General features: G+C 63.4%; 1 protein-coding gene across 1 annotated transcript; it reads right to left on the bottom strand.

The window, feature by feature from the left end:
• Positions 1–177: 177 nt before the first annotated feature.
• Positions 178–12,552, bottom strand: NPC1L1 (NPC1 like intracellular cholesterol transporter 1; the record flags this gene model as incomplete). The annotated part of the gene is made up of 18 exons (XM_065041218.1): positions 178–517; positions 601–763; positions 859–972; positions 1,885–2,116; positions 3,416–3,566; positions 3,657–3,712; positions 4,192–4,312; positions 5,260–5,387; positions 5,466–5,656; positions 6,220–6,309; positions 6,671–6,808; positions 7,420–7,547; positions 8,206–8,320; positions 9,151–9,333; positions 9,414–9,542; positions 9,617–9,789; positions 9,871–9,971; positions 10,976–12,552. Coding segments are annotated over 18 exons (3,945 nt in total), but the record flags the coding sequence as incomplete, so codon positions are not given.
• Between the last annotated feature and the right edge of the window lie 1,054 nt (positions 12,553–13,606).

Consider the following 13,606-nt stretch of genomic DNA (forward strand, 5'->3'; position numbering starts at 1 on the left):
TCACTGCCACACCTGTGTGCCCCACATGTCCCTTTCCCTCTGTGTGCCATCCTGGTGACGCCCACATGCTCCAAGTGTCCCTGTCCCCATGGCACCCTGAGCCCTGTCCCCACCGCCTTCTTGCTCCCCACATGTCCCCATCCCCATGGTGCCCGTGTGCCCCGCACCCCCATCCCAATGTCCCCGTCCCTGTGTGGACCCCGTGATGCTCCAGAGCGCAGATGCAGCTTCTCTATAAGGTGCTGCTTCCCCCCCAGAGCTCATCCCAATCAAAACCAGTCCTGACTCTTCAGAAAACCAGTTTAAATACAACAGCAGTAGAAAAAGCAGCAGCAGGATGGGACAGTGAGGGGTGGCAGGGCTCAGCTCTTCTGAGGGATCGTGGCTTTGTCCTTGTCCCTGCCCTGGTCCTTGTCCTCGAAGCAGGGGTTGCCAAGGGCCAGCCCCATGTCCTGCCCCACCGGCTCCAGTCCCTTTTCCCCTGACGTGTCCCCCGATGGCGCCCGCAGTCCAGGTCCTGTGGGTACAAAAGAGGGTGGTTCCAGGCTGTCATCCTGCCAGGGAACACGGGGCGCGCTGGGGACAGAGAGGGGGCCGTACCGATGTAGCTGAGGAGGACGGGGAGGAAGATGAGGCCATGGGCCAGGCCCACCAGGGTGATGATGAGGTTGAGGCGGAAGAAGAAGATCTGGATGAGCTGGGCCTTGGCGAAGGCCAACACGGCCACGCCGGGGAGGTTGGTCATGGCCACCCCAGACACCACCTGCGCGGGGACGCGGGGTCAGGGACGGCAGGGTCCCCCAGACCCTCTTGTGTCACCCTGACCCTCCGGTGTCCCCCCCAGTGTCCCCTGCCCACCTTGCTGCCCATGTTGACGGTGGCCTCGGCGGCTCGCGCCACGCGCCCGGGCTGGGTGCTGTGGGCGAAGGCGCAGGTGATGTGGGACACGAACTCCACCGAGATGCCCACGGCCTGGAGGATGAGATGTTACCTGGGGTGTCCCTGGGTGGCCACAGGGCTGGCACGGCCAGGTCACTGCCCGTGCTCCTGTGCCCGACCGCCCCGTGTCCCTGTGCCACCCCAATGTCCTTCTGCCACCTCCTGGAATGCCAAAGCTGCTCCATGTGCCACCCCATGTGTCCCGAGTCCCTGTGCCTCCTCCACTATCCCCAAAGCCGCCCCACATGCCACCGTGTGTGTCCCATATCCCTGTGTCACTTCCACTGTCCCCAAAACCACCCCATGTGCCACCGTGTGTGTCCCACATCCCTGTGTCACTTCCACTATCCCCAAAACCACCCCACGTGCAGCTGTGTGTGTCCCACGTCCCTGTGTCACCGCCAGTATCCCCAAAGCCACCCCACATGCCACACCATGTGTCCCAGGTCCCTGTGTCACCTCCTGTACACCCAAAGCCACCCCATGTACCAACGTACGTGCCCCAGGACCCTGTGTCACCTCTTGTATCCCCAAGGTCGCCCCGAGCGCCACCGTGTGTGTCCCCAGTCCTTGTGCCACCTCCTGTACCCCCAAAGCCACCCTGTGTGGCACCCTGTGTATCCCAGGTCCCTGCTTGACCTTGCAAGACCCTGTGACAACCTGCTTGTCCCCATGCACACACCACCTTACCGACCTACGTGTCCCAGTCCCCTGTGCCACCCTGCGCTCTACCAGCTGATCTGTCCCCATGTCACCCTGCATGTCCCAAGTCAATTGGCCACCTCCTGTACCCCCAAAACCACCCCACGTTCCCATGGTCCCAATGCCACCCTATGTGCCCCTGGTACCCGTGTCAGCCCGTGTACCTGAGGTCCCTGTGCCACCCCATGTGTCCCAGCTCCCTGTGTCACCCCAAATGCCCTGTGTCCCCCCTGTGCCCCTCACCGCCACCAGGTTGATGAGGGACACTGCATTGTAGGGGATGTCCCAGAGGTTCATGGCGCCCACGGTGTCCAGCAGGATCATCATGATGGTGATGATGGTGGCGGCGCTGGAGCGCAGGTCCATGCCCAGCAGCAGGAAGGACACGGCGAAGGTGGGGATCAGGCACAGCGCCAACGTCGAAGCCCCCTCGGCCGCCACCGTCAGGTACTGCTCATAGTACACGTAGGTCACCCTGCCGGGAGCGTCACCGACACGTGGCACCGACTTCCAAACTGTGACCGGGCGCCTGAGCTCCCGTAGCGCCTCAGGTTGGGCACCCTGACCTCACGTCTGCACTGACCCCAAAATGGGGATGCACTTCTGACCTGGGACACCCCCAGCACCCCAGCGTGAGGATCTCTTAACCAGGACACCCGCTTCAGACCCTTAACTGGGCACCAGAGCACCCGCGGCACCACAGGATGGGCGCCCTGACCTGGTACCTGTGCCGACCCCTAACTGGGGCATCTAATTGTGACCCAAAACTGGGCACCCACACCGACCCCAGCCCTGAACTGGGTGCCCTTGTGAACCCCCAACAATGTGCTGGAGTGCCAAGATTGACCCCAAACTGGGACACCCACTTCCGACCCCAAACTGGGACACCCACAGCACCCCAGGATTGGTACTTAGTGACTGAGACACACACTTCTGACCCTTAACTGGGGCATGAGAGCACCCACGGTGCCCCGGTATGGGCACTCTGACCTGGCACCTGCACTGACCCTGTGACCCATAACTGGGCACCCACACTGACCCCAGCCCTGAACTGAGCACCCATGTGAACCTTTGGCAAGGCACTGGGCTGCCCAGAGCGATCCCGAACTGGGACATCCACTTCTGACCCTGAACTGGGGCTCCAGAGCACCCTGACCTGGACACCCACTTCTGACCCCAACCGAGGCACTGGGGCTCTCACAGCACCCCAGAATGGGCTCCTCTTAACTGGGGCACCCACTTCTGACCCTTAACTGGGGCACCCACACTGACCCCAGCCCTGAGCTGGGCACTCGTGTTAACCCCCAGCAAAGCACTGGGGTTTCATGCTGACCCTAGGATGGCACCCCTAACTGGGACACCCACTTCTGACCCCAAACTGGGACACCAGAGCACCCACAGCACTCCAGAATGGGCACCCTGACCTGGACACCCACTTCTGACCCCTAACCAGGCACTGGGGTGCTCACAGCACCCCAGAAGGGGCTCCTGTTAACTGGACACCCAGTTCTGACCCTTAACTGGGGCACTGGGGCACCCACAGCACCCTGGGCTGGGCAACCCCCAACTGGGAGAACCACTTCTAACCACAAACAGGGACACCAGAGCACCCACAGCACCCCAGGATGGGCATCTCTTAACTGGGGCACCCCCTTCTGACCCCAAACTGGAGCACCCACACCCACTTCTGACCCCTAACCAGGCACAGGGCCACCCCCAGCACCCCATGCTGTGCCCCCCTCCTCCCCATTCGCCCCCTCAAAGCCTCACTCACGTGTAGGGGAACACGGTGAATTCTGGGGGGGTGCCAGGCACCCTGCGCAGGGTCTGGGTGATCTCCTCGGCCAGGGCGCGGGCGGCACGCAGGGCCCCCGTGTACTCCTGCGAGGTGTGCAGCGGGCGCTGGTACGCCATGAACCGGCTGGCTGCGGGATGGCGGGGGTAAAACAGGGATTTGGGGGGTCAGCAGAGCACCCTAGGGTGCCCCCCGCCCCACGCCACCCCCCCACACTCACCCAGGATGGTGCCGTTGGCGTCCATGCTGACCGCGGTGTCGTAGGCACCCAGACCCCTGTGGGGGGAACAGGGTTGAGGGGGCATCGGGGCTGTTGGGGGGAGCACAGAGGGTCTGGGTGCTGGGGGGTGGCACCCAGGGCTATGGGGAGGGGGCACAGGAGGTTGTGGGTGCTGGGGAGGCCATGGGGAGAGGGGACAGGAGGTGTGGGTGCTGGGTGGCCACGGGGAGGTGACACATGGGATGTAGGTGCTGGGGGTGGAACTGGGTATGTGGGGAGAGGGTAAGGGGTGAGGGGGACACCCAGAGCATGGAGAGGGGGGCACAGGGGGTGTGGGTGCTGGGGGAACACTGGGGCCAAGTGGGGGAGACACAGGGGGTGTGGATGCTGGGGCACCCATGGGGAGGGGGCACAGGCGGTGTGGGTGCTGGGGGAGCACCCGGTGGGTTCCTACACCAATGTCCATGTGTGTGTCCCCATGCACGTGTCCCCCCATTGCCGGGGTCCCCCATGGTGTCCCCCCGGTATCACCCACCCCTTGGCGCACTGCAGGGTGGGCCGATCGTACAGGAACCAGGGCAGGAACTGGTCGAACTCCTCGGGTGTCGGGCGCCGCTGGGAGTCCAGGCACTGTCCCCCCGTGCAGCTGATGTCATCTGGGGACACGGACACGGTCAGCACTTGGGGACACCGATAGGGACTGGGGGGAACCCAGTGGGGGACACCGCAATGGGCACCCAATGGACAATGAAGGGGATCCCAGTGGGCACCCAACGTACACCCAGGGGCCACCACAATGTGGAGCTAACTCGCAGCCAATGAGCACCGTGGTGGGCACCCAATATGGACCAAATGAGCACCATGGTGGGCACCCAATGTACACCAAATGGCCACCATGGCATGGACCTTATATACACATAAAGGCCACCATGGAGATGTGGGTGGGGATCCAATATACACCACAGAGTGGACCTTATGTGCACCCAACAGCCACCATGGTGGGCACCCGACATTCACCCAATGACCACCGCTGTGTGCATTCTATATATAGCAAACGGTGACCACAGTGGCCATGCAACATGCATCTGGTAGCCACCATAGTGTAGACCTTCCATGCACCCAATGGGCATCATGATGAGCACCCAAAGTAGACCAAATGGCCACCACGGTGTTGCTCTTATGTGCACCCAACCGTCACCATGGTGGGCACCTAGTGCACACCCAATGGGCATCATGATGAGCACCCAATGTAGACCAAATGGCCATCACGGTGTTGCTCTTATGTGCACCCAACCGTCACCATGGTGGGCACCTGGTGCACACCCAATGAGCAACATGGTGAACACCCAACGAACAATCAATGGCAACCATGGTGTTACTATTATGTGCATGCAACAGCCACCATGGTCAACACCCAGCGGTGACCCCCCAACATACACCCAACAGCCACTATGGTTTCGACCTTATGAGCACCCAATGGTGACCACAGTTTGCCCATCACAGGACCACCATGGTGAACACCCAATGTAGACCCAAAGGCCATGATGCTGCAGACCCCCCTGTGCCCCCGCTGTCCCCCTGGTGTTCCCTGGTGCCCGCTCACCGCTGGTGGAAGGACAGAACTCCCCAGCGAGTTCACCAAACCGGTGGATGCGGCAGCAGCGCCCGGTGGGATTGAGCCAGTCGAGGAAATCGTCCACCCAGGAGGTGGCCGGGATGGCCAGGTAGGACCTGCACAGGGACAAGGCTGGCAGGAGGGTGACCCCACCTTGTCCCCCACCCTCCCCATGTCCCTGACACCCCACTCACACGTTGGGGAAGCGTGTGGCATACTGGATGGTCTGGGTGAGCGAGTCGGGATCACAGCCGGAGCTGGAGCAGATGGCGTTGGTGCCGTTGGTGGAGGAGAAGTTGTACCCACCGGTGGTGACGAAGTAGGTGGGGACGCCCACCTCCAGGTACTGGTTCATGGCTGCGAAGTACTCGAGCAGGTAGGAGTCCTGGGGGGCACCCACTCCCCGTCAGCACTGGGTGGTGGCTGGAGGGGTCTGGGGGGCCCCGGGGGTCGCACCGGCTCCCTGTGTCCCTCTATAGGGACATGCAGCCCCATGTGGGGCCATGCCAGCTCCACGGGGGATGGGTTGTACCCATATGGGGCCACTTGTCCCCATAGGGGCCATATCATCTCCCTGTGGGACCATGCAACCCTTGTATGTCCCTAAAGGGGCCACACCACCCTGTGCATCCCCATATGGGGACATGCCATCCTCTAAGGGGCCATGGTGTCCCTATGCAGGGCCATACAGTTCCAATGCATCCCTGTATGGGGCCATATGACCCCTGTACATCGCCATATAGGGCCATGCCATCCTCTAAATTGCCACAATGTCTCTATACAGGGCCACAGCATCCCTATAGGAGCCAGACCACCCCTGTACATCTCCATATGGGGACGTGCCATCCTCTAAGGTGTTGCAGTGTCCCTATAAGACCATACTGTCCCTGTGCATCCCCATGCCGTGCTGTGCCCCGGTGTCCCCTGCTGTCCCCTGGCTGTCCCCACCTTGGGCATGGAGAGCTCCTGGTCCAGACCCACGGACACGTGCAGCGTGAGGTAGATTCCGCCGCACGCCAGGAAGAGGAAGAGCAGCACCTGTTGGGGACACCCCATGAGGGACCCCCTTGAGCCCCCCCAACGTCTCCATGTCCCCCCAAACCTCCTGCATCCCTCCAGAGACCCCCAGCCCCCCATCATGTCCCCCTACCCCCAGGTCCTGTCCCCTGAGTCCCTTCATGACCCCACCCACCCAGGACCCCCCAGACACCCCCCCCCTACACCCCACAGCCCCCCTGGCCCCCAGGAACCTCCAAACCCCCTTTACCCTGCCCAGCCCCCAAGGATGCTCCCACACCCTCCTGGACCCCCCAGACCCCTCTGACTCCCATGGCCGCCCCAGGACCCCCGTAGACCCCTCACCCCACACACCCCCACGGCCCCCAGGACCCCCTCTCACCACGACGGGCCGTGCCAGGGGGTGCAGCAGCACGGGGGTGTAGTAGCGGCGCAGCAGCAGGCCCAGCGACCAAGCCCCTTTCCCCCTGGGGCCCTTCTTCTCCGGCGAGCAGCAGCAGCACAGGTCAAAGCGGGCAGCCTGGGTGTACCATGGGGTCCTGCCATGGGTGGGGGGCCCTCTGCCTGCCCCAGGCACCCCCATGCCCACCCTGGGCATCCTCGTACCCGTGGGCACCCCAGATACACCCTGAGTACGCTATGGCCACCTCAGGGACCTCAGGAACAGGGGCACCCCACGGGCACCCCACACCCACCCACGGCACCCTGATGTCCCCAGAGCCACCCTGTGCCAAGCCTCACACCAATGGGCCCCCACACCCACCCTGTGCCCACCTTGGGGACCCTGATGTCCTCGAGCACCCCACACCCACCTACAGGCACCTATGGCCACAAACAGCTTCACCACCACCCCATGCCCACCCTGAGCAGCCCATGACCACCCTACACCCACCCTGGGCACCCTCACACCCAAGGACACCCCATGTCCACTTCAGACACCCCATGACCAGCCGGTGCCCACCTTGGGGACCCCCACACCCACCCACACTCCCATGACCACGCTGAGCACCCTGTGCCCACTTTGGGGACCTTCATACCCACAAGCACCCCATCCCCATCCTGTCCACCCCACACCCACCACAGGACCACCCCTGGCGCCCCAGCATCCCCCCGCTGTCCCCCGGTCGGTACCTCCTGCCGCCGGGCATCGAGTGCCAGGAGGGCGACGAACCCCGACATCTGGAGCAGGAAGTCGAAGGCGATGGCCAGGGCGGCCGTGAGGGCGAAGGTGCGCACGGCGGGCATGGAGGAGAGCGCACCTGCGGGCACCCGCGTCAGCGGCACCGCCGCCACGTCCCCAAAGCGGCACCGACCCCGCAGCGGCACCCCCCGCGCCCACAGCCCCTGCGACCACTGGGGTATGATGCCCTTGTCTGCTGCTGTGTCCCTATGCACCCATGTCCCGTGCCACCCTGTCCCTGTGCCCCCCATCCCTGTATCCCTGTGCCTCCTAAGTCCCCTGTGTCCCCCCCATCCCTGTGCCCCCTATCCCCCTGCCCACTCTGTGCCTCCCATGTCCCCTGTGTCCCCACTGTGTCTCCCATGCCCTTATGTCCTCTGTGCCCCTTGTGTGCTCCCGTGTCCCCGTGCCTCCCATGTCTCCTGTGTCCCCCCATCTCTGCGCATCCCTGTGCCTGCCATGTGTCCCATGTCCCTGTGCCCCCTGTGTCCAGCCTGTGCCCTCCGTGTCCTCCAGATCCCTGTGTCCCCCATGTCCCTGTGCCCCGGCCATGTCCCCTGTGTCCCCATGTCCTTTATACCCAAACTGTGCCCCCTGTACCTGCCATGTGCCCCATGTCCCTGTGCCCCTCATGCCCCCCTGGTCCCTGTGCCCATCCTGCGCCCTTCCCGGTCCATGTGTCCACCCTATGCCCCCATGTCCCTCTGCCCCTCAGTGTCCCCACGTCCCCCGCTCACCCAGGAGGAAGCAGATGACCTCGGAGAGGCTGCAGAGCGACATGCTGGGGGCCACCTGCGCCAGCACCCGCCCGATGTGCTGCTCCCGCGTCTCTCCCGGCTCCCGCTGCGACTGCTGCTGGCGGGGGTGAGCAGGGGCACCCATGGGTGTACCCCCCCGGGGACCCCGCGCAGGCACCCCCCGCCCGGCCTGGGGACAGCCCCACCCCAGGGTGCCCACCTGCCCCATGGGGACCTCCACACTCACAGGTGTCCCTGTGCCACACTGGGGGCCCTGTCCCCAAAGTGTCCCTGTGCCCCACGGGGATCTCCATAGACACGGGTGCCCCCGTGTCCCCAAGGGGTTCCAGTGCTCCTGTGCCCCACAGGGACCCAAAACTCACAAGTGCCTCTGTGACCCACTGGGGACCCTGTCCCCAAAGATGTCCCTGCGCCCACCAACCCCATGGGGACCTCCATACCTGCATGTGTCCCCAAAGAGTCCCAGTATCCCATGGGGACTCCTGTCCCCAAAAGTGTACCTGTATTCAGCTATCCCACGGGGACATCCATACCCGCAGGTGCCCCTGCACCCACAGGTGTCCCCATGTCCCAAGGGTGTCCCTGTGTCCCATGAGGACTCCTGTCCCCAAAAATATCCCTGTGCCCACCGACCCCATGGGGACCTTCATATCCCCAGGTACCTTTGTACTTACAGGTACCCCCATGTCCTCAAGGTGTCCTTGTGTCCCGTGGGGACTCCTGTCCCCAAAAATGTCCCTGTGCCCACCTGCCCCACAGGAACCCCTATACTCACAAGTGCCTCCATGCCCCACAGGAACCCCGTCCCCAGAAGTGTCCCTTTGCCCACCTACCCCACAAGGACCTCCATCCCCACAAGTGTCCCCTTGTCCCCAAGGTGTCCCTGTGCCCACCTGCCCCATGGGGACCCCCGTGCCCACTGACCTGGTACTCCTGCACGAAGATGAAGATGTTGTCAGCACCCACGGCCAGGACAAGGAAGGGCACAACCTCGAGGATGATGAGGGACGACGGCAGACCCAGCACTGCCAGAAACCCCATGGAGGCGAAAACCGCCCCCAGCACCACGGCGATGCCCCCCAGCGCCAGCGTCACCTTCGAATCCACCTGCAATGGAGAAGACCACCTGCTTGGCACCCAGGGGAGCACCCAAGGGCACTGCACCCCCTGGGGCCCCTGGCGCTCACCAGGATGCGGCTGCAGGTTGTGTACTCGCCCAGCGCCAGCGCGATGTAGGCAAAGACCACGAGGTAGCTGATGGTGAAGATGGGGATGTCCTCGCCCGTGGTGCGGTTGATCTCGTCCTCTAGCGACCGCTGCAAAAATAAGATGGGTGAGGGGGTGCTGGGCACCCAAGGGTACCCGCCCAGCCACCCAGAGGGGGTTTTACCTCAGCCATGAAGGCAACGGAGAGGTTGGGGCTGTGGGTGCGCTGGAATTCGCCCACCACCTCGAGGAAGCGGCTCTCCCAGCCCAGCACCCACTGGTACCGCGGGTCGTCGCGGGGGAAGTTGTTGAGGGAATAGGTGATGATCAGCGCCTCCGCCTCCGTGTACTCCGAGTCTGTGGGACAGTGGGTGACATCCCCTGGGTGACATCCCCCGGTGACATCCCCAGCCCATCACGGTGATGGACAGAACGTACCAGAGTAGCCGCCGACGGCGATGTAGGGGAAGACGGGGCCGCCGTACTCCGCCATGCAGCTCAGCTCCAGCGCCGTGATGTCCTTGAAGGAGAGTGGGGAGCTGGCGGGGACACGGCGCCAGGCAGTGTCACACGCTGAGCACCCCACGGATGGCACCCCAGACCCATCACAGGTATCACCCCGACCCCACATGCCATCACCCCATGGGCACTGTGCTGTTCTGGGTTCCCAAGAGATAGCACCCCAGCCACATAACCTGGTACCCCAAGGACACCATGCCACACCTAGCACCCCATAACTAGCACCCTAACCCCACAACCCAGCACCCCATGGGCACCAGTCCATGTGGGGTGCCCCACAGATGTCACCCTGACCCCACAAACTATCACCCACGGGCACCATACCAGGCTGGGTGCCACACAAGTGTCACCCTGACCCCACATGCCAGCACCCCATGGGCATGACCCCAGCCCCACAAACCACACAGCACCCTCAGCACCCTCCATGGGGCACCATGACATGCCCAGCACCCCATAACCAGCTCCCTGATCCCACATGGGCATTGTGCCATGCTGGGTGTCCCATAGATGTCACCACAACCCAGCACCCCAGGGGCACTGTGACATGCCCAGGACCCCATAACCAGCACCTTGACCCCACATCCCAGCACCCCATGGACACTGTGACATGCTGAGCACCCCATAAGCAGCACCCTGACCCCGCAGCCCAACACCCCATGGGCATCATACCATGCTGAGTGTCCCATAGATGTCACCTCAGCCCCACAGCCCGGCACCCCATGGCCACCATCCCATGCCCAGCACCCCACAGGCACCACCCTGACCCCACAACCCAGAACCCCATGGGCATGTGCCATGCTGGGTGACCCATAGATATCACCCTGACCCCTCATCCCAGCACCCCATGGGTAACGTGCCATGCTGGGTGTCCCATAGATGTCACCACAGCCCACCACATCCCAGCACCCCAAGGACACCACCACACACCCACCACCCCACGGGCATCACTCCAACCCCACCACCCACCACCCCACCCTCCATCCCTCCCCAAGCCCCCCAAAACCCCCAATCCCCCGGCACCCACTTGGAGCAGTAGATGAAGTGGTCACGCCAATCCACAGTCCCCACGGTGTCCCCGTCGTTCTGGGTGGCCGTGGCGCTCAGGCGGGTGCTGTTGTTCTGGAAATACTGGGTGACGCTGTTGACGCAGCAGTCGCCCAACGTTGGCGCCGCGGGGTTCAGGGGTGCGTAGCAAATGTCACTCAGTGTCACCTCCCGGTCCCCAACCTGCACTGTGGTGGCCACGAGCTGCTCCTGCAGCTCCAGCAGCGCCTGCAGCACCGGCTCCGACAGCACCCCGCTGAAATTCTTGGCGCCGAACAACACCGAGTTGTAGCCACTGCTGGGCGCCCCCGGCGCCGTCACGATCACCTGGTTGGTGCGGAGGAACGGCCCGAAATGCTGGTCGTAGAACACCTTTTCCTGCCGGGTGCGGCTGTTGGGTGACGACCAGAGCTCCACGGGGTCGGTGGTGAGGCGCAGGGTCACCAAACCAGCTGACAGACCCCCTGCCACCACCGCTGCCACCGCCAGCACCGGCCACGGGTGCGTGGCCACCAGCGTGCCCCAGCGGCGGAACGCCATGGACAGGATGCGGTGGCTGGCGTTGCCGAGCCGTGCCGAGCACCCCTTGGCTGGTGCCGGAGCCGGTTGCTGCATAGAACCCTTCTTGGATCTCCGGCACCGGCACAGCACAGCCATGATGAAGATGAAGGCAAAGATGCCGAAGAGGACTGCGCCCAGCACCAAAGCGCCGTCGGCTCTGCCAAGTTGTAAAGGGGGTGGCGGGGCGGTCGGGGCGGTGACCAGCGGGCAGGATTTGGCGCAGTCCTGGCAGGAACACGGCTCCTCGCTGGCGCTGGGCGTCTGGTCGCAGCTCCAGGCCCGGCCGGCCAGCGGCACGATGCCGTCGCCAGGGTCGGTGCCATTGGGGATGAGCTGGAAGTCGATCTGCAGCGGCGCCAGCCCGTTGTTCTTGTCCCCTTGGAAGTCCAGCCAGTGCTGCGTGGTGCAGAGCCGGGCGCCGTAGCGCCCACACATGGTGTCGATGGCGTAGCCGCCCGTTGCCGGCAGCCGCACGCCCTGGCACGAGGAGAACGAGGCGTCGGCGTAATCCTGCCCGTAAAAACACTGGTACTCCACCACGGCCAGCTGGCCGGTCTCCGTGTGGTTGACGACGCGGGTGACATTGGTGAACAGGCTCTGGTTGGGGCTGCAGATGTTGTGGCAGTGCAGGTTGGCGAAGTTCCTGGCGCAGGCCGGGCAGCGCGCCAGGACGGTGCCGGACAGGGCCACGCTGAGCCGCAGGGAGCTCAGCTGCGCCAAATTGCAGCAGACCAGCGCCGTCTCGCTGCCGTTCTGCACCAGGTCGGGGCAGACGGCCTGCAGCAGGGACAGGAAGGCGCCGGTGGCCTCGCGCGCCGGCGTGTTGGACAGACACGGCACGTTGGACGGCACCAGGGACACGTTCACCTCTGGGTTGCGGCCACACTCGCCGTAGAACGCGCAGTAACCGGCGCGGTGCACGGGGGTCAGTGATGGAGCGGCCTGCGGGAACAGGGGGGACACAGTGGGGACAAGACCCCAGGCACCGCGGGGACATCAGTGGGACCCCCAGACCCACCCAGTGTCCCCAGTGTGTCTTTGTCACCAGCATCAATGTATCCCAGTCACTTTGAGCCCCCACCATGATCACTGTGTCCCAGCCACTCCAAACCCTTTGCCACGGCCACCACTGTGGCTTTGTCACCGGCATTCACCATGTTCCAGTCCCTACAAACCCCCCTCATGGCTTTGTCACCAGCGGTCACTGTGTCCTGGTCCCCAGCACCTCAAAGTCCCCCCTCATAGACCCCTCTGTGGCTTTGTCACCATTAGTCATCATGTCCCAAGCCCTCCAAACCCCCCCTGACCCCATGGTCCCCACCATGGCTTTGTCACCTGCAGTCACCATGTCCTGACCCCTCCAAACCCACCCAATGACCCCCACTGTGGCTTTGTCACCAGTGGTCACCGTGTCCTGGTCCCCAGCACCTCAAAACCTCCCCCACCATGGTTGTCACTGTGGCTTTGTTACCTGCGGTCACCTTGCCCCGGCCCCTCCAAACCCACCCTGTGTGTCCCACTCTGGCTTTGTCACCAGCATCACTGCATCCTATGTCACTTTAAGCCCTCCAATGCCCCCGCCGTGGCTTTGTCACTTGCGGTCACCACATCCTGGTCCTCAGCACCTTAAAACCTCCCCTCCATGGTACTTACTGTGGCTTTGTCACAGTATCACAGTATGTTTGGGACTGGAAGGGACCTCAAAAGATCATCTAGTCCAATCCCCCCGCCGGAGCAGGAACACCCAGATGAGGTTACACAGGAAGGTGTCCAGGCGGGTTGGAATGTCTGCACAGAAGGAGACTCCACAACCCCCCTGGGCAGCCTGGGCCAGGCTCTGCCACCCTCACCAGGAACAAGTTTCTTCTCAAATTTAAGTGGAACCTCTTGTGTTCCAGTTTGAACCCATTACCCCTTGTCCTATCATTGGTTGTCATCGAGAAGAGCCTGGCTCCATCCTCCTGACACTCCCCCTTTAGATATCTGGAAACATGAATGAGTCCCCCCTCAGTCTCCTCTTGTCCAGCTCCAGAGCCCCAGCTCCCTCAGC

Source organism: Columba livia, chromosome 25, assembly GCF_036013475.1.
Source record: "Columba livia isolate bColLiv1 breed racing homer chromosome 25, bColLiv1.pat.W.v2, whole genome shotgun sequence".
In the NCBI taxonomy this organism is placed as follows: Eukaryota; Metazoa; Chordata; class Aves; order Columbiformes; family Columbidae; genus Columba; species Columba livia.